Below are 26,878 nucleotides of genomic sequence, written 5' to 3'. Positions count from 1 at the left end.
GAGGCTACAGTGAATTGTGATTATGCCACAGCACTCTAGCCTGGGCAGCAGAGCAAGACCCTGCCTCAAAAAAAAGAAAAAAAAAAAGTGTGTTTTCATCATGTTGTGCATAAGGAAGCTAATGACTAAGGAGATAAAGAAAAATTTGCCCAAGAACAAAAATTAGCTGAACCATGATTTGAATCCAGATTTCTCTGTCTTGAATATCCATATACTGCTACATATTGTAATGACATACCAAAGTGTTTTAAATATCTTTAATACTATATTCCCAATATCAAATTGCTGTAATCACTGGTAGTCTGTGTAATCTAGTCTGAAAATGTCCAGACTGCACGATGCTAACTTTGTTGTTTGATTTTTTTAGAGGAGGAAAGCAAATTGATTCCATTAATGGAACTCTGCCTTCATATCAGAAAATACAAGAAGAGGAACCTCAGAAGAAATTACCAGGTATCACTGAGTGTCAAAGTTGTATATTTATACTGAATTCTTTTAAATTCTACCTTTACATGTAACTGAATATTTAGAATGTTTATATTTTTAATATTTTATGTGCTATATGAGAAAAAACTTTGATGGGATGTATTTTGATATTGATAAAATTAAGATGGTCAAAATGAAAAGAGTATGAAGAAGAGACAATTATATGTATTTGACAGGATTATAGACATCTGAGTTAAAGTATTTCTCCTACTTTAGCCTGAGTTACTAGAACAAACTTTGTAATGAAATCTTTACCTTTAAAAACATTTAAATTTTGGTTGAAATAATACATTTGTAGCTGTTTTAATATATTAGGATGCTAATGACATCAAAACAAATGTATAACCACACAGCTTTGATTGTCCTTGAAGAAGAGAAAAAAGTCGAAAAAGTTTTTTTTTTTTTTCCCTGAGACGGAGTTTCTCTTGTTACCCAGGCTGGAGTGCGCAATCCCGGTTCACTGCAACCTCTGCCTCCCGGGTTCAAGCAATTCTCCAGTCTCAGCCTCCTGAGTAGCTGGGATTTCAGGTGCCCACCACTATGTCTGACTAATTTTTGGTATTTTTAGTAGAGACGGGGTTTCACCATGTTGGCCAGGCTGGTCTTGAACTCCTGACCTTAGGTGATTACCCGCCTTGGCCTCCCAAAGTGTTGGGATCACAGGCGTGAGCCACCATGCCCGGCCAAAAAAGTATTTTTATTGGCAAGTTTATAAAAATTATTTCTCTCTTGAATGGATTCAAAGTTAAAAATTTTATTTTCTAAAATTGAATATCCTTGAAGAAAGTAGATATTTCTCCACTTAGATATGAGTTAAAATTATCCTCAGGGGAAGTATTCAAATACTAATAGCACTCAAATGATCACAAGGCGTAAGTATTGTAGAAACTAGATTATAGGTTCTGTAGGCTGTTCATGTGTGCAGATGCTGATGGCATACCCTGTTCAGTTACTTTTGAGGACAAACGGAAAGCCAACTATGAGCGAGGGAACATGGAGCTGGAGAAGCGACGCCAAGCCTTGATGGAGCAGCAACAGAGGGAGGCAGAACGTAAAGCCCAGAAAGAAAAGGAAGAGTGGGAACGAAAACAGAGAGAATTACAAGAACAAGAATGGAAGAAACAACTTGAATTAGAAAAACGCTTGGAGAAGCAACGGGAATTGGAGAGACAACGAGAGGAAGAAAGGAGAAAAGAGATAGAAAGACGAGAGGTTATTTTTAAATTTTTTATTTCTTAAGAAAATCATTACATTTAATAAGTGACTGTATTTTATTTGATTAAAAAATGCTTATTTTTGAATTTTTGTTTTGCCTTTTGCTCTGCATCATTTTGTTCTCATCCTATACAAATCTGATCCTTCCTTCCCTTGAGGAGGGAAAGAGGCTTCTTGCTTATAAGGAGTTTTCAGAACTGGTAAGTGGTAGAGAAAGCATCCTCTGCATGTGATATCTCAATGAAAGGAGGATTGACTGCAGAGCTAAGTTGAGTGAGGAGCTAAGGTTAGTTAGCCAGCTGAGCAAGTCATTAGACTAAAGCAAGTTTAAGATCCAGATTAAGAGTCCAAGGAATTGGAGAGGCAGAAAGATGAGAGTGGGGCATTGAAAGTCTCTCTAGAGAGGAATCGAGAGGATGGGCTTACACAGGCCTTTGGGATAGTGTTGCTGGGAAAGAAGGGTCCTTAGGAGGACTGGCTGTGTTTTAAAGGGCCAGGGATGAATCACAGAAAGTTATTGCACACTGAAATAATATAAATAGAATTTTTTCCCCCAGATACCAGAATAGAGGGGAAATTATTCCTGTTAACATTTATATTTATGAAGTCATTCTGTAACTTATTAAGAGAAAAATGACTGTAACAAAAGGGTGGTCTTCCAACCTGGGCAACATGGTGAAACCCCGTCTCTACAAAAAGTACAAAAATTAGCCAGGCGTGGTGGCATGTGGCTGTAATCCCAGCTACTTCAGGGACTGAGGCAGGAGAATCGCTTGAGCCCAGGCAGTGGATGTTGCAGTGAGCCAAGGTGGTGCCACTGCATTCCAGCCTGGGTGACAGAGCGAGATGCTGTCTGGGGGGAAAAAAAAAAAGATCTCTTGAAGAAATCAGAAAATATGATAGATGAAGCCACTTTTTTGGAAGTCTTTAGACCCATTAATAAAACTAGATTTGCCTAGCTACCCTTAGCCACTATAGCCACTAAGTGCTAAACTCTGCCTAACTTCTATTGTCTTCCCAGTTTTTGAATCATGCAAAATTTTTAATTTAAAAATTAAGTTTAATTCCTTTTTTTTCAGGCAGCAAAACAGGAACTTGAACGACAACGTCGCTTAGAATGGGAGAGAATTCGGCGACAGGAGCTTCTCAATCAAAAGAATAGAGAACAAGAAGAAATTGTCAGGTTAAACTCTAAAAAGAAGAGTCTTCATCTTGAGTTGGAGGCACTGGTATGGCTGAAGTTTAAGTGAAATCTATCTGAATGATGCCAGAGCTACCTGTTGAAAAATGTAATTGTGGGCCAGGCGCAGTGGCTCACACCTGTAATCCTAGCACTTTGGGAGGCCAAGGCGAGTGGATCAACTGGGGTCAGGAGTTTGAAACCAGCCTGGTCAACATGATGAAACTCCATCTCTACTAAAAAAAAAAAAAAAAAAGATACAAAAAAATTAGGCGGACATGGGCCAGGCGTGGTGGCTCACTGTAATCCCAGCATTTTGGGAGACTGAGGCAGGCAGATCACAAGGTCAGGTGTTCGAGACCAGCCTGATCAATATAGTAAAACCCCGTCTCTACTAAAAATACAAAAATTAGCCAGGAGTGGTGGTGTGTGCCTATATTCCCAGCTGCTCGGGACACTGAGGCAGAAGGACCACTGGAACCTGGGAGGTGGAGGCTGTGGTGAGCCGAGATCGCGCCACTGCACTCGAGCCTGGGCAACAGAGTGAGACTCCATCTCAAACAAACAAACAAACAAAAATTAGCCAGCTGTGGTGGGTGGTTGCAGGTGCCTGTAATCCTAGCTACTTGGGAGGCTGAGGCAGGAGAATCACTTGAACCCAGGAGGTGGAGGTTGTAGTGAGCCAAGATCACGCCACTGCACTCCAGCCTGGGTGACAGAGTGAGATGCCATCAAAAAAAAAAAGAAAAATGTAATTGTGTTTTAAAATCTCTCGTGAATTAGTTATGTCTTAATGTCATTAGTCACATTTTCATATAAACAAACTGTACAATATGGTTTACTGAGAAAAGGATAATGACTCAGAATGCTGAGAATTATGTTGTAGCGTCAGTTCAGACACTGATGAACCATGTACTCCTGGGCAAGACATTTCCTTTCTCTGTGCCTCACTTTTCCCTTGCATGAAATCAAGAGTTGTGTTAGTTGAGTGATTTTCAGTTTTCAGATTGGTCTCTGTAAGATGGTCTGAGGAGGACCAAGCAGAGGCAGGAGAGGGGAAGCTTGGGCAGCAGAATAGTGATCTCTCCCCAACTCTTTCCACACTTCACAACAGAGAAACTTGACATTTATGTGCTTTATTTTTCTTGGTGTTTCACTCAAGATTTGCTTGGGGAAAAAAAGATTCTACTATTAAAAAGACAACAGATTTGAAACTGCTGACTTAAATGATCTCTTACAATTCCAGTTCTGCAGGATTGTAGTTCTTAGCTAATATTGGCCACTAAGCAGTTTTTACAAATCAGATGTTAGAGGGTCAAGTTGTTAAAAGACTTTGTTTGAAATGCGTGGTGAGAAGATATAAAAGATCTGGCACTATTCTGCCACAACCCTGGAATCCCATGAGCCTACTTTGATCATATAGTAGGGTTTTGCAAAAATGCATACCTAGTCGTGTAGTAGAGCCAGATTTAGATCTTGTGTGATTATAACATTTTATTTGGTTGATGACTTGAATTACATTAAAAATTACTTTTTAAATCATCACAATATCTTTAGTCAGAGATATTCTATGCCTTCAAATGGATAGACATACATACCACAAGTATTAATCATGCCAGAGTACTACAAAACAATTGTAAAAAACTTTTAACTTCTTTGCACTATTTTAATATGTATGTATCATCTTGACTATATATAATGGGAAGAGACCTTAAGATTGATTGTTTTTCCCTCAAGAATTGCTGCATCACACGAAGCACAGTAACAGGTGAATGTGCAGAATCTGGAAAGGTCCAGAGAGCCTATACGTATCCCATGTTGAGGATAAGAATGTGAGCTCCAGCATAGATACACATATTCCTTTCAGTGTATGTATTTCAAATATGAAACATACTCTTCAGTAAAACTTTTCATCAGTGATTTTTAACCAGGGATGTCATTTCCCCTCACTCCACTCTGTTAGTTTGGTAGGGCTGCTGTAATAAAATACGGCAGGCTAGGTGGCTTAAACAACAGAAATTAATTTTTTTTTTTTTTTTTTGAGACTGAGTCTGGCTCTGTCGCCCAGGCTGGAGTGCAGTGGCCGGATCTCAGCTCACTGCAAGCTCTGCCTCCCGGGTTTAGGCCATTCTCCTGCCTCAGCCTCCGGAGTAGCTGGGACCACAGGCGCCCGCCACCTCACCCGGCTAGTTTTTTGTATTTTTTAGTAGAGACGGGGTTTCATCGTGTTAGCCAGGATGGTCTCGATCTCCTGACCTTGTGATCCGCCCGTCTCAGCCTCCCAAAGTGCTGGGATTACAGGCTTGAGCCACCGCGCCCGGCACAACAGAAATTAATTTTTTCACAGCTCCTAAGATCTAAGACCAAGGTATCCATAGGCTTAGTTTCTTGCGAGGCCTCTTTTGGTGGCTTGCAGGTGGCCATCGTTCGTTGTGTCCTTATATGGTCTTTTCTCTGAGCGTGTTTATCTCTGATGCCTTTTGTGTTCAGATTTCCACCTCTAATAAGGACACCAGTTAGACTGAATTAGGGTCCACCCGTATGACTTTGTTTAACCTTAATCACCTCTTTAAAGGCCCTGTCTCCAAATATTGTCACATTCTGAGGTACTGAGGCTTGGGACTTTAACATATGAATTTTGGGGGACACAGTTCAGCCCATAACCCCCCATGTCACCCTTCTTCTTAGGTCCTATTGAGAATCTCTGCTGTTTGGTTTGATTTCTTTGCAGAAGAAAAGGAAAAAAGAAGAATATTAGTATAGAACAGAACTGTTGCCAAAACGTTCCTCCTGGGCACTGTTTCATTAGAGGAAATTAGATGGCAATATTTAGGGTAGAAATAGAGGTTCAGAGAAGGTAATGCTGAACATCACATGCAAACATTTATTCCTCCTCATCATTCTTTGAGAGTGTCTCTGATATTAATATTGTTAATTAATATTGTCTAATTAATGCTGAATTCAGAAAAAAATTCATTGTGTTATGTTTCTGCTTTCCCATACTAACATATGGGCTCTTGCACTCTGACAATATGTTTCCCACTAATAACTTGAGTTAACAGACACAACTCTGAAACACATTCCACTTGGTTTTAGGCATTTGTTTCAGGATGTATACGAATGTAACTGACATTTTAAAGTTTAACTAAAAATATTATTCTCCTTGTAGAAACATTTTCTATTAGCATTTTATGTTACTATATATTTATATGATCTTCCTATAGAATGGCAAACATCAGCAGATCTCAGGCAGACTTCAGGATGTCCGACTCAAAAAGCAAACTCAAAAGACCGAGCTGGAAGTTCTGGATAAGCAGTGTGACTTGGAAATTATGGAAATCAAGCAACTTCAACAGGAACTTCAGGTAAGCCCTTCGCTGCTAAATTGTTCTTAAACATGTACAATTAATAGGTCTTCTGGGCTGAGCATGGCTGTAATCCTAGCACTTTGGGAGGCTGAGGCGAGCGGATCCCTTGAGGTCAGGAGTTTGAGACCAGCCTGGTCAACAGGGCGAAATCCTGTCTCTACTAAAAATACAAAAAAATTAGCTGGGTGTGGTGGCGCATGCCTGTAATCCCAGCTACTCCGGAGACTGAGGCAGGAGAATTGCTTGAATCCAGGAGGCACAGGTTGCAGTGAACCAAGATCGCACCACTGTACTCCAGCATGGGTGATAGAGCGAGAATCCATCTCAAAAAACAAAACAGTTCTTCCAATAGAGTTTTGTTTTGGGGGTCAATAACCTTTGAGTCTTTAATAGACTTGTGATCTAAATACACACAATCCTGTATACAATATCGGGAAGTCCATAAAACTAAAACTCTGCTACACATCTGGTTAAGTTTTGCTTAATATATATACAAAAGTGGACATTTACCACTTTGAGTTTTAACTCTTTAACAATGTTTATGCATTCTTAATTCATTACTTTTGCTATAACAAAAGACGTTAGACTGGGTAATTTATGAGCAACAGAAATTTATTACTCATAGTTCTAGAGACTGAGAAGTCCAAGATCAAGGTGTTGGCAGATTCAGTGTGGGATGAGGGCTTGCTGTCTCCTTTAAAACTAATGCCTTCTTGCTGAATCTTCACATGCAGAAAGGATAAGGCAGTTCCTTCTACTTCTTTTATAAGGACAGTCATCTCATTCATGAGTGTGGAGCCTCCTAAAGCCCTACTTAATAGTACTGCATTGGGAGTTAGGTTCCAACATATGAATGTTGGGGACATACCAACATTCAGACCATGACATACATTAAAATAAGGTTATTGCTACTAATTTCAGGAAATTTTGACTTTAAGTTATTCTTTTTAAAATTATGATGAGAACTTGAATGTGTCCCTTGGGGTCCTGGTAATTCTCTTCTTTACTTGTGCAGTAGGGTCTGGTTCAATAATTACTATTTGCAGAATGGGGCTGGGGAAGCCTTCTGCATCTCTAGAGTTCTCTTATCCAATTTCTCTTACTGCATGAATTGGCAATTAATCAGTCTTTTTGCTTTGTTACAGGAGAGAGAAAAGCCAAAAACATTTTCTATCTGATTTAAACCTGCTTTCCTAGTTTTTAGTCCCTCTTTTTTTTTTTTTTTCCTCTGTCACCCAGGCTGGAGTGCAGTGGCATGATCTTAGCTCACTGCAACTTCTGCCTCCCAGCCTCAAGCAATTCTCCTGCCTCAGCCTTCTGAGTAGCTGGGATTACAGGCACCCATCACCACGCCTGGCTGATTTTTGTACTTTTAGTGGAGACGGGGTTTCACCATGTTGATCAGGCTGGTCTTGAACTCCTCAAGTGATCCACCTGCCTTGGCCTCCTAAAGTGCTGAGATTACAGGCATGAGCCACCGCACCCGGCACCTGGCGTTTAGTCCCTCTTTGATATACACATATTCATCCTGGAGTGTCATGGCATGCTTACACACACCATCTAGCTCCGCTCTGCTGTCATTCATCAATAATCTGAAAATTGCAGGCTTCTAGACACCCCATTTACAAAGACTTTCTTCACTGCCTTTTAATTTCAGCCAGTCACTCAAAATTGATTTTGGCTTAAATGTTTCTTGGCATAATTTCATTCTAGTTGCTTCATAAGTTGTAAGCGGTTTACAACTATGTATTATTTCTAAAGTAAGTTTCAAAGATGAGTAAATCCTGTTTTAAAGTTTTCAGAAAAACTGTTGGACAATATTGTAACATTTTAATCTGGTACTCTTTTTTCTTTTTATAAGGAGTATCAGAATAAGCTTATCTATCTGGTACCTGAGAAGCAATTATTAAATGAAAGAATTAAAAACATGCAGTTCAGTAACACACCTGGTAAGTCTCTAAGGTTTGTCTGATTACTTGTATCCTTTTCTGAATATGTCAGTAACCTTGTTACTTTTTTAAAATTAAAAAAAGTATTCTGTTATAAATAACACTTTTTGCCTGTAAGTTTAAAAATAATGTGAAAAACATTATCCCAGATGTTAGAGCATTTTTAGTGATAAAAAGTAGATAAAAATAAAATAGTAATGATTGTGGTATGACTTCATATCTTGATGATATTTTTATTTATATAATTGAAATATCAAAGAAAGTATTAGACTATAAGATCTAAATTTGGCTCTAACACAAGACTACATGTGCATTTTGAAAAGTCCTGCACTGATTTTAAAGACCCGTTCAGGAGGAGGCTTTACGGTGGGGCCGCACCTGGAATTCTAGGGTGTTAGCATGCAGCAGTCATAGGCTTAAGCAGGATGGTATGCCCTGCCCAGACCCTTTGTATTATCTAACTCTGTGCTTCATACAAAGAATTTTACCATCTTGGCCCTCTGACACCGGTGGAACTAAACATTCCAGGATAATTTATGGGATTGTGACTTTTTTTGTTTTTGCTCAGGTCCCAATGAGAAAACTGAAAAAAATTCTCTGTATTGGATACCATACCAATAAAAGTGTAGCAGAAACAAGGTTTATTTAAAGAAAAGCAAATCTGCAGATGTTGTGTTACAACTGACTAAAGTATCCTAAATGTCACTCATTAAGTCTCTATCATGTCAGTTATTCCATTGTAGGTCTCTTTATTATACTTTTGGCTGTTTACGAAGTTCAGTAAATTGTATCCCCTTCTTTGCCCAAGTTCTGAACAAATTAAGAAATAAGGCAAAGGAACAAGACAAATGAGAGACCAAATCACTATCTCATTATTGATGAAGCTGATTTTAGGCAGCATGGTTTATCTGTGGGTGGTATAGTTGCACCTATAAAACACTGAATTCATGAACAAAGTAGAATGCAGGTTTCCTGTGGGCAGTTAAGTCTCTAGAGAGCGAGGGCTAGGAGGAGTCGAGGCTGTACATTCCTAAGTCCTTATCTTGAGCTTACCATTTAGTGAAAGGAAGGAAAGAAGCTGGGATTGTTGGGCTAATGCAGGGTCCTTCATGTGGAAGAAGTACCAGAAATAAAGTTCACTCTCGTGAACTATTTTTATTGTGTCTCCCGCCTTCCACTGATGTGGTCTGTCCATGTCCCTGCTCAGACAGTGTTCCTTATACTTGATTCTTTTCTGTTCAAAGTATATCAGCCCCTACCTCACCCCTACACAGGCATTCCAGAGGCAGGGCGAGCCAACCCACCTGATCTGCACAGTGGCAGAAATATATCTTTATTATTGTCATTGTTGTCGTTGTTCCTATTTGAATTGTGAATAAAATATAGAATATCTCTTATTGAGGACGTGATGGGGCTGTTCTTTCTCTGTGAAATGTAATCCAGTGCAACTGTTACCTATTTATTTAGCCATAGTCCAATTTAAAATAGGAAGCTTTTGTTTGGGATTTGAAAAGTACCCTGTATCCCTTAGATTCCTTTCCCTATAACAGTTGCCATTTAAGATTACCAGCCACGTGCCAAGCACTGTGTCAGTCAGTTTTGATGCATTCTTTCCTTTAATCTTTACAATAACTCTCTGGTATAGTTATTATTCCCATTGTGCAGCTCAGGAAAACTGAGGTTCAGGAGATTAAGTAGTTACCCAGGATGATGCAATCATAGTAGTCAAATTCATGTCTGACTGTAAAGCCCACTGTACTACCATGTTCTTTGTCTTATCTTCCAGTTACCCAACATAGTGTTCATATATATCATCAAATTTGGTATTAAAATATGCATTATTAGTGATATACATTGTTATGAATAAAGAAGAAATATGGGCCAGGTGCAGTGGCTCACACCTGCAATCCTAGCACTTTGGGAGGCCAAGGCAGGAGGATCACGAGGTCAAGAGATCAAGATCATCCTGGCCAACATGGTGATATGCTGTCTCTACTAAAAATACAAAAATTAGCTGGGCATGGTGGTGCACGCCTGTAGTCCCAGCTACTCAGGAGGCTAAGGCAGGAGAATCACTGGAACTTGGGAGGTGGAGGTTGCAGTGAGCTGAGGTCATGCCACTGCACTGTAACCTGGTGACAGAGGGAGACTCCATCTCAAAAAAAAAAAAGAAGAAGAAGAAGAAATATGCAGCTATAACACTTTGCTGATAGACATGAAAGATTCCTGAATAGGCTGGGCACTGTGACTCATGCTTGTAATCCCAGCACTTTAAGATGCTGAGGTGGGCAGATCACTTGAAGCCAGGAGTTTGAGACCAGCCTGGCCAACGTGGTAAAACCCCATCACTATTAAAAATGCAAAAATCAGCAGGGGTGGTGGCACGCATCTGTGGTCTCAGCTACTCGGAAGTCTGAAGCATTAGAATCACTTGAACGTGGGAGGCAGAGGTTGCAGTGGGCCGAGATGGTGTCACTGCACTCCAGCCTGGGCAGTAGAGTGAGACTCTGTCTCAAAAAATAAAAATAAAAAAATAAAGATTCCTTAGTAACTAGAGACATTTTGTGTTCCTAAATGAACTAGCTTAATATTATATTATACATGAATACTATGTCAGTTCTCTCCTAATTCATATATTCTGTTCTTTTTGGGTTTCTTTAAATGAAACTTGGCAAGATAACTGACAAATTCATCTAGAAAATAAACTGTACAAGATTAGGCAAAACTTGAAAAAGAAAAACTTTGGTAGGGGGGAGGAGACTAACCCTATCAGATATCAAAACATAAGATATGAAAGTTAGAGTGCCTAAAATAGTTTGTTATTGATCAGAAATAGAAAAGTAGAACAATGGAATTGAGTAGAGTCTAGACAAAAACCTATGCATGAATGGCAACTTAGGATAAGATAAAGTTGGCACTTAACATTAGTGGGGAAAAGATGGACTTTCAGTAAGTGGTTTGGGAGACAGTGGATTATCTGAAAGAGTTGCAGGGGAGCTCTTTACTGCTCTGTATGTACAGAAATAAATTCTAGATAAACTAGCAGGCTAAACAAAAACAACTTAAGAAAAACTATTATAAAACTGGAAAATATTTTATAATCTTGGTATGAGGAAAGTCTCTTTAAACAATATATAGAGTCATGAAGAAAATTATTTACAGATTTGATGATATAAAAATGAAAAAGTCGTAATGAAAGACAGCATAAACACTAAAAAATTTGAAGTACATGTAATACAAGAATTTAGAGCTTCTACAAATCAAAAATTATGACAGCCCAATAGAAAAATATAGGCAAAGGATAAGACCTAACAATTCAAGACTGTGGCTGGAAGCATAAATAGATGTTTCTTTGACTTCACTGGTTATCAAGAAAATATAAATTAAAATAACAATCAGGTTTCTTTTTTGCCAATTAGCAGAAATGAAAAAAAGATTAATAATATCCAGTATAGATGAGGGTTTGCAGAAACAGGTATTGTTGGTGTTGTAAGTTGATACAGCTTTTTGGAATAGTAGTTTGGCAATTTCTGTCAAAATTTAAAGTATGCATTAACAGAATGAAAGACAAAAATCTATGAACCACATGATCATCTCAATAAATAACAGAATGAGTATTTGACAAAGTTTAACATCCTTTCATGATAAAAACTCTAAAAAAAAAAACAGATATAGAAGGAAATTTCTTCAACATAATAAAGGCCATTTATGAAAAGCTCACAGCTATCATAATCAATGGGGGGAGACTAAAGACTTTTCATCTAAGACAGGGGTGTCCAATCTTTTGGCTTCCCTGGATCACATTGGAAGAAGAATCATCTTGGGCCACACATAAAATCCACTGACACTGATAATAGCTGATGAGTGCTAAAAAAAAAAATCTCATAATGTTTTAAGAAAGTTTATGAATTTGTGTTGGACCCCATTGAAAGCCATCCTGGGCGGCATGCGGTCCACGGCCTATAGGTTGGATAAGCTTGATCTAAGATCTGGTATGAGGTGGGGATATGCACTTTCACCACTTCTGTTCAACATAATACTGGAAGTACTAGCAAGACTACTCAGACAAGAAAAAGGAATAAAAAACATTCAAATTGTAAAAGTAGTAGTAAAATTATCCCTGTTTGCAGATGACATGATCCTGTATGTTGAAAACCCTGAAGACGTCTATAAAACTTAGAACTAATAAATGAATTGAGTAAAGTTGTAGGACACAAAATCAGCATACAAAAATCAGTTGCATTTTTTACACCAATAACTATTCAAAAAAGAGACCAAGAAAACAATGTTATTTATGACGGCATCAAAAATAATTAAATACTTAGGAATAAATTTGACCAAGGAGGGGAAAGATCTGTAACTGAAAACTGTAAAACATTGATGGGAGAAATTGAAAAAGACATAAATAAATGGAAAGATACTCCATGTTCATGTATTGGAGGAATTACTATTTTTAAAATTATTCGTACTACCCAAAGCAATATACAGATTCAACACAATCCCTATCAGAATTCCAATAGCACTTTCACAGAAATAGAAAAAGCAATTTTAAAACGTATATGGAATCACAGAAGACTTCAAATAACCAAAGCAGTCTTGAGAAAGAAAAACAAAGTTGGAAGCATCACACTGCCTATTTGCAAATATTATGAAGCTATAGTAATCAGAACAGTATGGTACTGGCATAAAGACAGACATAGGGGCAACATGGGTGAACCTGCAGGATGTTACATTAAGCAAAGTAAGCCAGGCACAGAAAGACAAATACGATATTATTTCATTTATTTGTGGAGTGTGTATATTTATCCATAAAAGTAGAGAATAGAATGGTGGCTACCAGAGCTGGTGGGAGAAAAGGGGATCACTGGGAGTTTGCTCAAAGGAAATCAACATTTCAATTAGATAGGAGGAATAAGTTCAAGAAATCTATTGTACAACCTGGTGACTATAGTTAATAACAGTGCATTGTATTCTTGAAAGTTGCTAAGAGAATAGATTTTAAGTGTTCTCACCACAAAAATGGTAAGTATGTGAGGTAATGCATAAGTTAATTAGCTCAATTTAGCCATTTTACAATGTATACATATTTCAGAACAACATGCATACTATATATACATTTTTTAATTGTTGAGTACAAAAGACAGACTTATGGAATAGAATAGAGAGCCCAGCTAATTAACGTATACATTATGTTAATCAGCTCAAATATGCATACGTTAATCAGCTCAATTTAGCCATTTTACAATGTATACATATTTCAAAACAACATGCATACAATATATACAATTTTTTCTCAATTATGAGACATATAGACTTATGAAATAGAATAGCCCAAAAATAAACCCAAGTATATATGGTCAACTAATTTTTGACAAGGGCATCAAGAAGACACAATGGGAAAAGGATAGCCTCTTCGATAAACGGTATTGGGAAAACTGGATATCCACCTGCAAAAGAATGAAATTGGACTCTTATACCATACTCAAAAATCAGCTCAAAATGGATTAAACATAAGACATGAAACCATAAAACTCCTACAAGAAAACATAGACAAAAGCTCTTGACATTGAGCTTGGCAATGATTTTTTGGATATTACTCCAAAAGTTCAGGAAACAAAAATGAACAAGTGGGACTACATCAAACTAAAAAGCTTCTGCACAGTAAAGGAAACAACAAGATGAAAAGGCAGTCTATGGGATGGGAGAAAATACTTGTGAGCCATATATCTGATAAGTGGTTTATATCCAAAATACAAGGAATATATATAACTCAATACCAAAAATCAAAAAACCCAATTTCAAAATGGGCAAAGGACCTGAGTGGACATTTCTCCAAAGAAGACTTAAAAATGATAAAGAGGTACTTAAAAAGGTACTCAACATTATTAATCATCAGGGAAATGCATATCTAAACCACACTGAAATATATCACCTCACACCTGTTAGGATGGCTGTTATCAAAAAGATCAGAGATAACGAGTGGTAGTGAGGGGGGACAAGGGAACCCATGTACACTGTTGGAGGAATGTAAATTGGTATAGCTGTTATGGAAAACAGTATGAAGGTTTCTAAAAATTAAACTCTTGTATGATACAGCAGTCTCACTTCTGAATATATATTCAAAGGAAACAAAATTACCGTCTCAAAGAGATATTTGCACTCCCTTATGCTAAATACAGTAAATCAGTTACAGAAAGACAAATACTGCATGACCTCACTTACATATAAAATTTAAAAAAGTTGAATTCCTATATGGAAACTGAGAATAGAAGAGTGGTTACCAGGGGTTAGAGGGAGGTGGAAATGGGTAGGTGTTGATCAGTGGGTACAGACCCACATCTACTCATACCAGTCAGAAAGATGATAATATAAATTATGCAGTAACCATAATGTAGACTACCATGGAGCAATTTAAAAGGATGAACTAGATTATTTGTCCTGATCGATAAGGTATCTTATTAAATTCAAAACAAGTTGCACAGCAATGTAGACAATATGATTCTATTAAAACCCATGGAAATAAAAGTCGAATATGTACACATCTAAATATAAATGCCTAAAAAGGGGATGAACTTGCAGTTGAGATGGAGGCCTTTTAATTTTTTACTCTATATGTTTCATTTTATTTAAATTTTGTACTTCCGTACTTTAAAAATATGATAAAGTTAAAAATAGGCATTTAAATAGATAATATTGCTATTTTAATTTATTGTAATGTATTCTGCATTATATATTTCCATCTGGTTTCTTCGTCCCTGCATGAATATGTAAAAAAAGATAATATAAAATGAAACCTTCTGTTCTTACCTCCTAAAATAATGTTACTAAATAATCCAGTTAGTAATACTTATTAAATCTTTGCTGTGAATATTTCCCTGTTCTTGGGAGCACTAAGAATAAATGGAAAGCTACTTTAACTATAGCTTCTATTAATTGAATATTAACTGTGGGCCAGAGTATACAATGGCTTTATATCCATCACCTCATTTGATATAGTATGATGCTCATTGTACAGATGAAAAACCTGAGGATTAGATTGGTGAAGTATTTTTCCTAAAGTAGAATTGCACTTCAAGTCCTAGTCCTTTTGAATGGAGAACCAAGGCTTATAACCATTTCCTCTGATGCTCTTTCCAGCATATAATCTGGGAAGTGGAAATAACAACTGTTTTCTCTTGTACTGGTCTACATTATGTGTATACATCCTTCGTGTTGGTCTAGTTACATCAATTTGACCAAACAGTAAATGGCATGCTGGTAATAACATATGAACTTCTACAAAATGTAAACTGTCTGATGTTTGTTTTTCAGATTCAGGGGTCAGTTTACTTCATAAAAAATCATTAGAAAAGCAAGAATTATGCCAAAGACTTAAAGAACAATTAGATGCTCTTGAAAAAGAAACTGCATCTAAGCTATCAGAAATGGATTCTTATAACAATCAACTAAAGGTATTTATTTTTGATACTATTTATTTTTAGGTAGCTAACTTCTTACCTTCATTATTTTGATTTAATAGAATAAATAGCTAAAGCTATTATATGTATTACATTTTCATAATTTATTGTATAATTTCAACAATACAAGAATTTCAAGACTGTTTTTAATGTTCTAGTTATATGACATAGTGTCATATAACTAAACATATACTTTATCACAGTTTCCAGTTTTTGATGACTATGTGCTGTTTGTATTGGCATCTATACATTTCCAGAACAATTGCCTTTGTCAGTATGACAGAACTGATCTCAGCCAACGTGATCCTAGGCAATTTTCAGAAATGGGAAATATGGAAAATTTGAAATAATTCAGGTGGTAGAGGCTCTTTCAACACAGTTTTTCTTTTGTTTCCTTGTTAAGTGTAATTTAACCTTTGTTAAATAATGCAATAATCAGTGGAATCTAAAACAGAATCTGGCACTATGAACTTTGCATGAAAAGCAAGTTAATGTTTCTTTATTTGCCGCAGTGGCAGAGCAGATGTCCAAAACATAGACTGTCTGCATATCATTCACCACAGTATTCATTGTATACTGAAGCTATACCTATGAAAGAAACGAAAAACCAGACTCATGGCATATAATGTAAATTTGGAAATAGTCTCAGTTATTCCTTGCTAACAATATAAAGTTTCCAGAGCGTAAAGTATTCTCTGTAAGAAATAAAGCTTTTCATAAAGCTTTTGTATAAGAAATCTCTCTCTTCATATGGCTTTTATCATGCTGACTTATTTAGAATAACATTAACACCAAATACAAAGTAAACAGCATGCTAAAGAAAGGACAACATGGTGGCTTCAGGTAAGGAAGGGGAATTTGAGGTGAACAATGTTAATACACTTTACACAAGCATATATTCAGTAGAAAAAAATTTTGTAGAAAACGAAATCATTTGTCATTGCTGGTTAGACAAGCCAGCCAACTTATCTTCCCTATATTATTTCTTTAAAAAATCTACGTAACTGGGCGCAGTGGCTCACGCCTGTAATCCCAGCACTTTGGGAGGCCAAGGCGGGCGGATCACGAGGTCAAGAGATCGAGACCAGCCTGGCCAACATGGTAAAACCCTGTCTCTACTAAAAATACAAAAATTAGCCGGGCGTGGTGGCATGCACCTGTAGTCCCAGCTACTTGGGAGGCTGAGGCAGGAGAATCGCTTGAACCCAGGAGGTGGAGGTTGCAGTGAGCCGAGATGACACCACTGCACTCCAGCCTGGTGACAAAGTAAGACTCCGTCTCAAAAAAAAAAAAAAATAATTAATTAAAAAAAAAATCTGTACATAGTTTAATTGGCTTTTTATCTGCCTTATCTTACAGTGTGGGAATATGGATGACTCTGTTCTTCAGTGCCTTTTGTCTCTGCTAAGCTGTCTCAACAACCTCTTCCTCTTACTTAAGGTTATTTTCTAATATCTAGCTTCTTTTCTTTGAGTTACTTTACTGTTTTTTTTAAAACTAGACTATTCTTTGCCTTTATCTGAGTATCTTTGTTTGAAATAACATATACAATATAAACCTTTTTCTTTCTGCTTGCTTGAATATCCTTCTGCTGTCTAACTGCCTGTTCGAGTCTAATGCCAGAGATCAGTAAGGTTGCCCACAGTAACCTTTCTCCAAAGAAGCCCAGGACACTTAGAAATATAACCTGGTTCCTTTACAACATCCCTGTGAGTGGGTTAAGTGATAAGATGATTACTAACTCAATTCAAAGGAAAATGTGAGATTAAATCACTTACCCATATCACTGAAAATCAATGTTTAAAATAAAAATACTTTATGAAATCTAGGGCAAGTTTATGTCATATATGCACCAAGCTGCTTCCTAATACTGTTATAAGGACAATTTTAAAGAACCAATAATGCAGGGGCAACTTTAGTCAGGTCTAGTTACCAGGCTCATATTTAGACATGCTTGCACATCAAATAAAAATGTTTAAATTATGTAAATAGTTTTCTTCGCCATGTATAACATACAGAGTATTTAAAATGGTCGATAAATTCATATTTTAATAGAGCTTAAAGAAATGAGGTTTATGTTTACTACTTGCTGACTCTAGCAGATTTTGACTACACATTGTACTCAGTACTAAAATGGATGGCAATAGGGCAGTTGCCTGTTTGCATATATATTCCACAGTGAAGACAGAAACATGATAAGTAGAGTCATTTGTTACCTGAGCAAAGGTAGGGCAAATTGGAAAGATGGTAGCAGCAAGGGACCCATATTTTAGCCTTTATGGTTATGGCATGAATGACCAGATTATATGATTTTTAAACTTTTGCTACGGATTGCATAGAAACTAAACTAAGTTTCTTCATCTGTAAAGTGAAGTTTAATGATGATTTGTGGACTCTTCTCCCTCACATAGTCTAATTCTTTCAGTTAGCATTTGATTCTCCACAGGCCAGCAGTTATTCTTGTCCCTTGTTTTACTTTGTTCCTTCTGCTTCCTGCCTTCCAGACTTACACTGCTTATTGATACTTTCATCAGAGCAATTTAGGAAACTAAAGAGATATGAAATCTCTACTGCCAGAGCAGTCAGGAGACTGTGTTGTCACAGAAAGTGAGAAAAGAGGTCTTCTGCAGTCACTGGAAAATCATAGAGTTATTAGTTAACATAGTACTAAAAAATATTGGCCGGGTGCTGTGGCTCATGCCTGTAATCCCAGCACTTTGGGAGGCCAAGGCGAGCGGATCACCTAAGGTCAGGAGTTCGAGACCAACGTGGCCAACATGGTGAAAACCTGTCTCTATTAAAAATACAAAAAATTAGCCGGACATAGTGGCGGGTGCCTATAATCCCAGCTACTGAGGAAACTGAGACAGGAGAATCGCTTGAACCTGGGAGGCGGAGGTTGCTGTGAGCTGAGATCACGCCATTGCACTCCAGCTTGGTCAACAAAAGCAAAACTCGGTCTCAAAAAAAAAAAGAAAAAGAAAAAGAAAAATATCCATTGAATTTGTCAAAAGGAAACTTTTGAAGACCTTACTAAAAGTGCCATTTCACTTAAGTGATAAGCAGAAGCTGGATTGCAGTGGATCAGGAATGAGTGAGAGTTGAGGAAGGGTTAAGTGAGTAGCAGCAACTCTTAGAATGAAAAGAAAAAAGCATGGGGGTCAAAGGAAAACCTTTTTTGTTTGTTTGTTTTTTAAGAAAGACTTGAAGGAAATAGTAAAGAGAAAAGAAAGGAGGAGGAGGCGGGGGAAAGAGAGAAAGATTGAGATTGTGGTAATTGATGGAGCAAAGTCCCTGAAGAAGCAGATTAAGATAGAATGGAGAGCACAGATTAAAGAATGGATAAAAAGAATACTTTCAGTGTAACATATGGGGAGAAGATGGATATGAATGCAGTTAAATTTGTGGTAGAGAGTAGGAAGTTGACAGTGAAACAGGAAAGGTTCCCTTGTCCCGCTCGAAGGGCAAGTGATGGGGGTGTGGCTCACTTCTTCAGTATCTCCTGCTCAAACCTCTAGGGGAACATACAGATGGGCAGGCTGTGGGACTCTGACCCCAGGGCAGTGTCTAGGGGTGAATGTTTACAGCTGAAGCCCCAGTGGGGGTGTGTTACAGGGTGTTTTTTTAGTTTGCTGTCTATAGGCAGTTTGTGTTGCCCAGCTCAGTCAGACCTCCTTCCTTATCACAAGGACAGAACAGAGGGATTTCTGTATCCCAGGGTTTCTTGCCTTGGTGTACTGGAAGAATTGGATCACATGTGGGCTTGGAGAATGAATACAGGGTTTTATTGAGTAGAAGTAGCTCTCAGCAGATGGGAGACAGAAGGGGGATGGTTTTACCTTGGAGTCGGGCCGCAACCTGACTTCTCTGACTGCTTTGGCCAAACTCTGCGCTGTTCCTCTGGTCAGTGGCCTGCTGGCCTGCCGGTGCCTGTTGACATGCTCTTCCACCGGCGTGCTCTTGATGACCAGCTCTTCTTGTGTCATCTTCTGCCGATGTGTTCCTCACGACATCCAGCTGCTTATGTCTCTGCCTTTCTAGGATCTTGGGTTTTTATAGGCATAGGATGGGGGTGTGGCAGGCCAGAGTGGTCTTAGAAGATGCAACATTTGGGTGCGAAGGCAGGAGTGCCTGTCCTCACCTAGGTTCATGGGCAGAGGCCTGAGGGTGAAGCCCTAGCCAGGAACCCGCCTTTCTCTACCCAGTACTTCACTGGCCCCCTCCCTTACCGACAGCTTCAAGACTTAAAATCAGAAGTAAGTTGAACCATCAGAAAGAATCTTCCTGGGTAGAGGAGGACATGATATAACTCAACCTAGGCCAGAAGAAGAGGGGTGGGGATGCTGGAAGTTCTATTGATTTTTTGAGATGGAAAGATGAGAGAGCTGTAGTCTGATGGCCTAATGAGGCAAGGTTTATAGCTGGTAGTGAGGAGAATGGATGGAAGATTAGGAAGTTTCAGGAGAGAAATAGGCATGAAATAGACATTTCAGTGCAGATATGTAAGCTTAGTAGAGGAAAACCTAAGTGTGCTGAGCAATGTTGAATGTCTATTTGAAGTTGGAGGTGATGTATTTAAATTGAAAACAGTATGCCTAATTGTATGATTTTTCCTCACCAATGTTCAGCTGTTTAGGTATAAGCACAGAGAAAGCTGATGAAATAGGTTCATGGTTCCTACAGGTTTGGGGTTTTAATGGACGTGCACAAAGAGAGAAGGACAAAAGAGTTACAGATTTGACAAAAACATTATGATGAAGATGAACTCTGAAACATGAACTAGACATGAAGGATGTGAAGAGAGGAAGGGGTGTTAATATAGAGAATGATGGGAGTCAACAGAATGGTCTCAGTGAGGTTGAAAACCTACTGATGGCCGGGCGTGGTGGCTCATGCCTGTAATCCCTGCACTTTGGGAGGTCGAGGCAGGTGGATCACCTGAGGTCAGTAGTTCGAGACCAGCCTGTCCAACATGATGAAACCCTGTCTCTACCAAAAATACAAAAAAGTAGCTGGGTGTGGTGGTGCGCGCCTTTAATCCCAGCTACCCGGGCAGAAGAATTGCTTGAATCTGGGAGGTGGAGGTTGCAGTGAGTCAAGATCACGCCACTGCACACCAACCAGGGCAACAAGAGCAGAACTCTGTCTCAGAAAAAAGAAACAAACCAACCAACCCTATTGATATAGATGTACCAGGTGTAAGAAAAGTTCGAAGGGTAAGAACTTACGTTTGAAGAATGGGGTATTTGGTCAGTGGTAGTTCTGTTTCTGATTATAGTTAGTAAGACTCAGGGTGTAATAATGGGAATGATGGATTAAGTAGAGTTAAAAAGGTCATTGATGAAGAGATCAGCCTGAGAGTTGAGGTTTTGATTGCATCATTTATGTGGATGTCAAAGACTTGGAGAACAGTGAGGTGAGTGAATGACCAGGTGACTAATAGATGACAATAAAAAGGAAGGAGAGAATGGTATTGCTGGGTGGTAGGAGCCCCAGAAAAGCATGTAGTTGGTAAGAGTGAGGGGGAAATAACCATCTGAAAGTGGCAATGAAGAGCAAGGAAAATACCGTAGTTATCTTCTGACCCTGATGTAAATGGAGTATATGATAATAAACTGAGAGAGGACTAGCAGAAAAGTGGTATCCCGAGGGGTCAGCCAAGAAGGCGAAGAGGTAAGAGAATTTTCGTTCAGAGAAGATTGGTAGCTATGTGATAGTTTCCTGATCACATAGAGGAAGTTCTAGGAGAGTGGAGAGGTTTAAGGAGAGAATGAGTAGGGGATTGGGTCACGTTAAGGGATAAACAGCACTGTAGAGATAAGAATTCAGGGGATAAGGAATGAGAAGAAAGGCTGTGTCTTATCAGTAGGTGAGATGGAATTGGTCCTGATAGTGTTGGAGGAGGACAAGCACTTAGTTCTAATGCTGTGGTCCTTTGTGATAGAGCACCTGGGTTAATTGCTCCTTTAGGCTACTTGTAGTGACAACAGAAGTAAAATATTTAAAATTATTTATCTTAGAATGTTATGTTTTACTGGAACCTGCAATATGCATGTACAGAATCAATAATTTTTACTCTTGCTTAAGATATACCAAGACAAATAAAAAAGCCAGTGGATTCAAAAGTGAGACATTTGACAGGCCGTTATACCATTAAGAAAATTTACACATCTGGCCAGGTGCTCTGGCTCATGCCTGTAATCCCAACACTTTGGGAGGCCAAGGCAGGCAGATCATGAGATCAGGAGTTTGAGACCAGCCTGGCCAACATAGTGAAACCTCATCTCTACTAAAAATACAAAAAGCCGGGCATGGTGGCAGGTGCCTATAGTCCCAGCTACTTGGGAGACTGAGGCAGGAGAATCACTTGAACCCAGGAGGCAGAGGTTGTAGTGAGGTGAGATTATACCGCTGCACTCCAGCCTGGGCAACAGAGCGAGACTCCGTCTCAAAAAAAAAAAAAAAAAGAGAAAATATTCACACATCTTTAGCAGTGAAGTGCAGTGAAAACTGTACTGGCCTAGGAATCTAAAAAAGTAAACTCTAGTCTTATCCATGCCACCTGCCAGTTGTGTAACGATTTGTCATTTACCCTCCAAATTTTGCTTTCATCCTTTGCAAAACAAGCTGACATTATCTGCCTGTCATCTTTGCAGAGTCTTATGATTAAATGAAATAGCATGTAGATGAAAATGCTTTGTAAACTCTTATATACAAATATACAAATATTTTTGTTATTTGTGAAAAAAGAAAATTATCTTCCCCCACTCTTCTTAAGAAAGGGGCTGTCAGAATCTTCAAAATATCTTTAGTGTTTTGTTAATGGTAGAATTGTGGTTTCCTTCAATGAGTTAGGTCTTAACCCTCTGCTTCCAAGGATCTGGGGTAATCTGCATTAGTAATACCCCTCCAGGTGGCGTAACCCACCATGACCAAGTTGGATTTACCTCAGCCATACAAAGATGATTTAACGTACAGAAAAGTTTAATGTAATTTACTATATAAACAGACTAAAGGAGAAAAAGATTATGCTCATCTCATTAGATACAGGAAAGGTTTTTGTTTTGTTTTGTTTTTGTTTTTGTTTTTGTTTTTGAGGTGGAGTCTCACTCTGTCGCCCAGGCTGGAGTGCAGTGGCGTGATCTCAGCTCACTGCAAGCTCCGCCTCCCGGGTTCACGCCATTCTCCTGCCTCAGCCTCCTGAGTAGCTGGGACTACAGGCGCCCACCACCATGCCCAGCTAGTTTTTTGTATTTTTTTTTTAGTAGAGACGGGGTTTCACCGTGTTAGCCAGGATGGTCTCGATCTCCTGACCTCGTGAGCCACCCGCCTAATATCCATTCATGATTTTAAAAGCAAAACTTATTAGCAAACTAGTAATAGAGGTTCCTTAATGTGAAGGAGATAATCTGTTGTTCTATTAAGATTGAGAACAACTTGGCTGGGCGCAGTGGCTCACGCCTGTAATCTTGGCCTTTTGGGAGGCCGAGGCGGGCAGATTGCCTGAGCTCAGGAGTTCACGACTAGCCTGGCCAACATGTTAAAACCCCATCTCTACTAAAAATGCAAAAATTAGCCAGGCATGGTGGCATGAGCCTGTAATCCCAGCTACTCAGGAGGCTGAGGCAGGAGAATTGCTTGAACCCGGGAGGTGGAGGTTGCAGTGAGCTGAGATCGTGCTGCTGCACTTCATCCTGGGCAACAGTGAGACTCCATCTCAAAAAAAAAAAAAAAAAAAAGATTGAGAACAACTCTTAATGAATTCTGATTGGTTTATTTTTACAAGGACCTTCTGAAAGTAGTGACTTAACCCAGAGGAATAGGTCTAAAGATAGGAATTTTTACATCACCATAGTCAAGTAGAAGAAATACTTGGCAAGCTTTGTGGTGCTCTTCAAATCTTACTAATTTGCATAGACTATTGTTTATGCATTTTTCATTTGTCCAATAAGTACTAAATATCTATATTGTACTAGGTTCTCTGTTGGCTGGAGACACCTTGATGAAAGACAGTCTTGTTGTCAAGAAACTCACTTTAGTGGAGGAGGCAATCATAGTTGGAAAACACTATGATAGAGGAATATACAGAATGGCACGAGGAAGCTCATTAACTCTGATACTGGAGGGGATGGGATTAGTAAGGGAATACTTAGTAAAATGGGGATAACTCATTTTATCCTCACAACAACTCTGTGAGGCATGTATCATAACAAGCTTCCCCAACCTGCACATGCGGCCCAGGACGGCTTTGAATGCAGCCCTACACAAATTTGTAAACTTTCTTAAAACATTGTGAGATTTTTTTTTTGCAATTTTATTTATTTATGTATTTATTTTTAGCTCATCAGCTGTTGTTAGTGTATTTTACATGTGGCACAAGACAATTTTTCCTCTTTACATGTGGCCCAGGGAAGCTAAAAGATTGGACACCCTTGCACTATAATTAACCTCATTTTAGTGATGAGGAAACTATAAAATAACTTTCCTAAGGTTATACAGCTGGTATACAGAGCCTGAGTCAAGCCTTGTTAGTCTTATTCCAGATCCATGTTCCTCATCACTAAACCACCTTGCTTCTCCGTATGTTGTAACCACTATATTCTTCTGCTTTTCAATAGAATTTAGAGAAAGGTACAACAAATAAAACCCTAGAAGCTGAGAGCTGTGGAAAATTTGCTATAAAAGCAGTGTTTGCGTTATTATTGGCTTAAGTCGTGTATGTTTTGCTCAGACATGTTGGACATAGTCTCTGAACAGCATGCTGTACTCAGATCAAATCTGCCATTTAAATCAAGTAAAAGGTTTACTTATAAAATAGTTATCTCTGAAAAGAAATGGAGTTTGGAGTTGTGTTATTGTGTATAGGTTGATACCAAAAAAACTTTTTACCAAAACATTCTACCCAAATACTGTCCAGCTCTCACCTTTGCCGTGAAGTTTCTTTTGGTTACTCTTAAGTCCGCCTGCCCCCACTTCTTTCCTCCAGCCTCCTTTTTCTACTCTCTAGTTCAGGATTCTCTGGATTCCAAATGAAAGAAATGTAGTTCAAAATAGTTAAGCTAATGAGTGATTATTAGAAGCATCCTAGGACCAGTAACTGAATCCAAGGAAGGGCTGCTGGACAGGGGCAGTTCCTAGGTCTCCGAGCCATGATATTGAACATTCAGCTTCTATAGTACCCTTTCTCTCCGCCTCAGTCTCTAATCTTTCCTTCTCTTTTTTCTGAGTTGATTTTATTCCTATCCTCAGGTCTTATTTGGTTGTGTGGCAGCTCCAGGTTTACTTTATCCCAGTTTAATAAGCTGAAGAAAGGTTTCTTCCTCCCCACTTCAACATATGTGAATCCCAGGAAAATATTCTGGGCCAGCTTGGATTATGCTTATGTCTTTTGGACCAATCATTTCCGAGCAGGGAAGTAAGGCATTGTGATTATTTAGGTCAGGAATAAACAATTGCGCCTGGTGGGAATGGGAGGAGCTCTGAGTTTGGCAGACCTTTTAAAACCACATAAGATGTTGGGAGGAAGGCGGAAAGATCAGTTTCCCAGAGGAAGGCAAGGTGCTGTTGAAGAAGAGGTAAAGAAAATGCTGAACAGATAATCACAAGTTTCTACTAAGGAATTTACCTCTGCCCTGCATGTTGACACTTGCCACTACACTGAGATTGTGAACTCTTTAAAGGCAAAGTCTGTAGACTTGGGAGTCAGCCTTGTATTGGATCCCCTTGGAATGCTTGATAGCACTTAGCATACAACTAGATGCTCAATAAGCAATTGTTTATTTCAACTCCTGTTTGGAATACTTTTCATTATTTTGGTTCATTGTAGTCATGATTTTAGGTAGACATCTTTTCCATTTTTAGTTTTGAACTATATTATTTAATAATTCTGTGTTTAGTTCAAGATCATAATGGATAAAAATAATTTGGTTGAACTATATATGTCAGAAACATGGCTGAACAAAATTTCTCTTCAGATGTTATAACAAGCAAATTATTCCCCCATATTTTTAATGGATTGCTTTTTTTAATTGAAAATTTGGTACCAAATCAAAGCACTGGCTTGTGAAAGATTCTGTGTTCCATAGAAATGAATTGATGGAAAAGTACACTATTTTAATGTGTTTATCTCAGGGGCTATATGATTTAGATACTTAAGGTTTTTTTTAATCATCTAGATATTTTTTTAAAACTTTAAATCTTTTAAATGTAGTTCAACTTGCTTTAGGATTTTTATCTTTTAATGCAAATGCCACGTGAATACATATGACAAGCATATTTAAATCATTCACATATTGACTTATTTTCTTTTCCTCCTTAGGAACTGAGAGAAACCTGCAACACACAGCAGTTAGCCCTTGAACAACTTTATAAGATCAAACGTGACAAGTTGAAGGAAATTGAAAGAAAAAGATTAGAACTAATACAGAAAAAGAAACTAGAAGATGAGGCTGCAAGGTAATATAGCTGATTTGTTTATTGTGCTAGATTGCATTAGAATTGTAATTTTGTTGCTCATATCTTTAGTTTATGAAAATTTAAGGAAAATAAAGGGATTATCCTAATCAGATTCTAGATCTCATAAGTTCAGTCCTTTTAGGGATCAAGTTTGCAGTAACTGATTTTATTTTCCACTAGTGAAAAATAACAGACTTTGGAGTCAAACCTGTGTTAGAATTCTTGCTCTACCACTTACTACCTGGGTGACCTTGGTTAAGTTACTTTATCTTTCTAAACCTCAGTTACTCCATCTGAAAAAAGAGACAATAATGCATATCTCGTAGGTAATTGTATTAAATAATGTAGCTGGAACTGGGCATGGTGACACATGCCTGTAGTCCCAAGCTACTTGGGAGGCTGAGGCAGAATAATCACTTGAGCCCAGGAGTTCAAGGCCAGCCTGGGCAACACAGCAAGACCTTGTCTCTTAAGTTAAAAAATAAAATAATATAGCTAAAGAGCTAAGTATAATTTGTTGCACATAGTAAACACTCATTAATTCCATCTTTCCTTGGTAAATCTGTTAGTTTCCTGAAAGATCATAAAAGCAGAATACTTAATTGTATATAGTAATACTGAATGTAGAATGCCACATTGATGCATTTCTCTTTTTATCGGTGAGACATATTAATTGCCTCCATTTATAGTAAGGACAAGTAAGACATTTGTGGTATCCGAAGCCTAGAATTATTCATTTAGAAACTTTGCATGATATTTTTCTGCCAT

At 38.2% G+C, this 26,878-nt stretch overlaps 1 protein-coding gene across 7 annotated transcripts in view; it reads left to right on the top strand.

The window, feature by feature from the left end:
* Window positions 1-26,878, top strand: part of LOC105479823 (intersectin 2) — a 156,993-nt gene that overhangs the window by 59,061 nt on the left and 71,054 nt on the right. For 5 of the 7 annotated variants that reach the window (XR_011611551.1, XM_011738143.3, XM_011738140.2 and 2 more), the window contains exons 11-18: window positions 368-453; window positions 1,436-1,698; window positions 2,781-2,930; window positions 6,106-6,246; window positions 8,111-8,198; window positions 15,510-15,649; window positions 17,015-17,095; window positions 25,974-26,110. Coding sequence is in view for 6 of the 7 variants with exons in the window: in XM_011738143.3 (XP_011736445.1) it covers window positions 368-453; window positions 1,436-1,698; window positions 2,781-2,930; window positions 6,106-6,246; window positions 8,111-8,198; window positions 15,510-15,649; window positions 17,015-17,095; window positions 25,974-26,110 (1,086 nt within the window). In the remaining variant the exon portion in view is untranslated. The remainder of the gene's footprint in view (window positions 1-367; window positions 454-1,435; window positions 1,699-2,780; window positions 2,931-6,105; window positions 6,247-8,110; window positions 8,199-15,509; window positions 15,650-17,014; window positions 17,096-25,973; window positions 26,111-26,878) is intronic. The other 2 variants (XM_011738146.2, XM_011738145.2) reach the window with 1 other exon arrangement.

Source organism: Macaca nemestrina, chromosome 13 (assembly GCF_043159975.1).
Source record: "Macaca nemestrina isolate mMacNem1 chromosome 13, mMacNem.hap1, whole genome shotgun sequence".
NCBI classification, from domain to species: Eukaryota; Metazoa; Chordata; class Mammalia; order Primates; family Cercopithecidae; genus Macaca; species Macaca nemestrina.
Note: the sequence above shows the minus strand (reverse complement) of the source record. Positions and strands in the feature narration are given on the sequence as shown.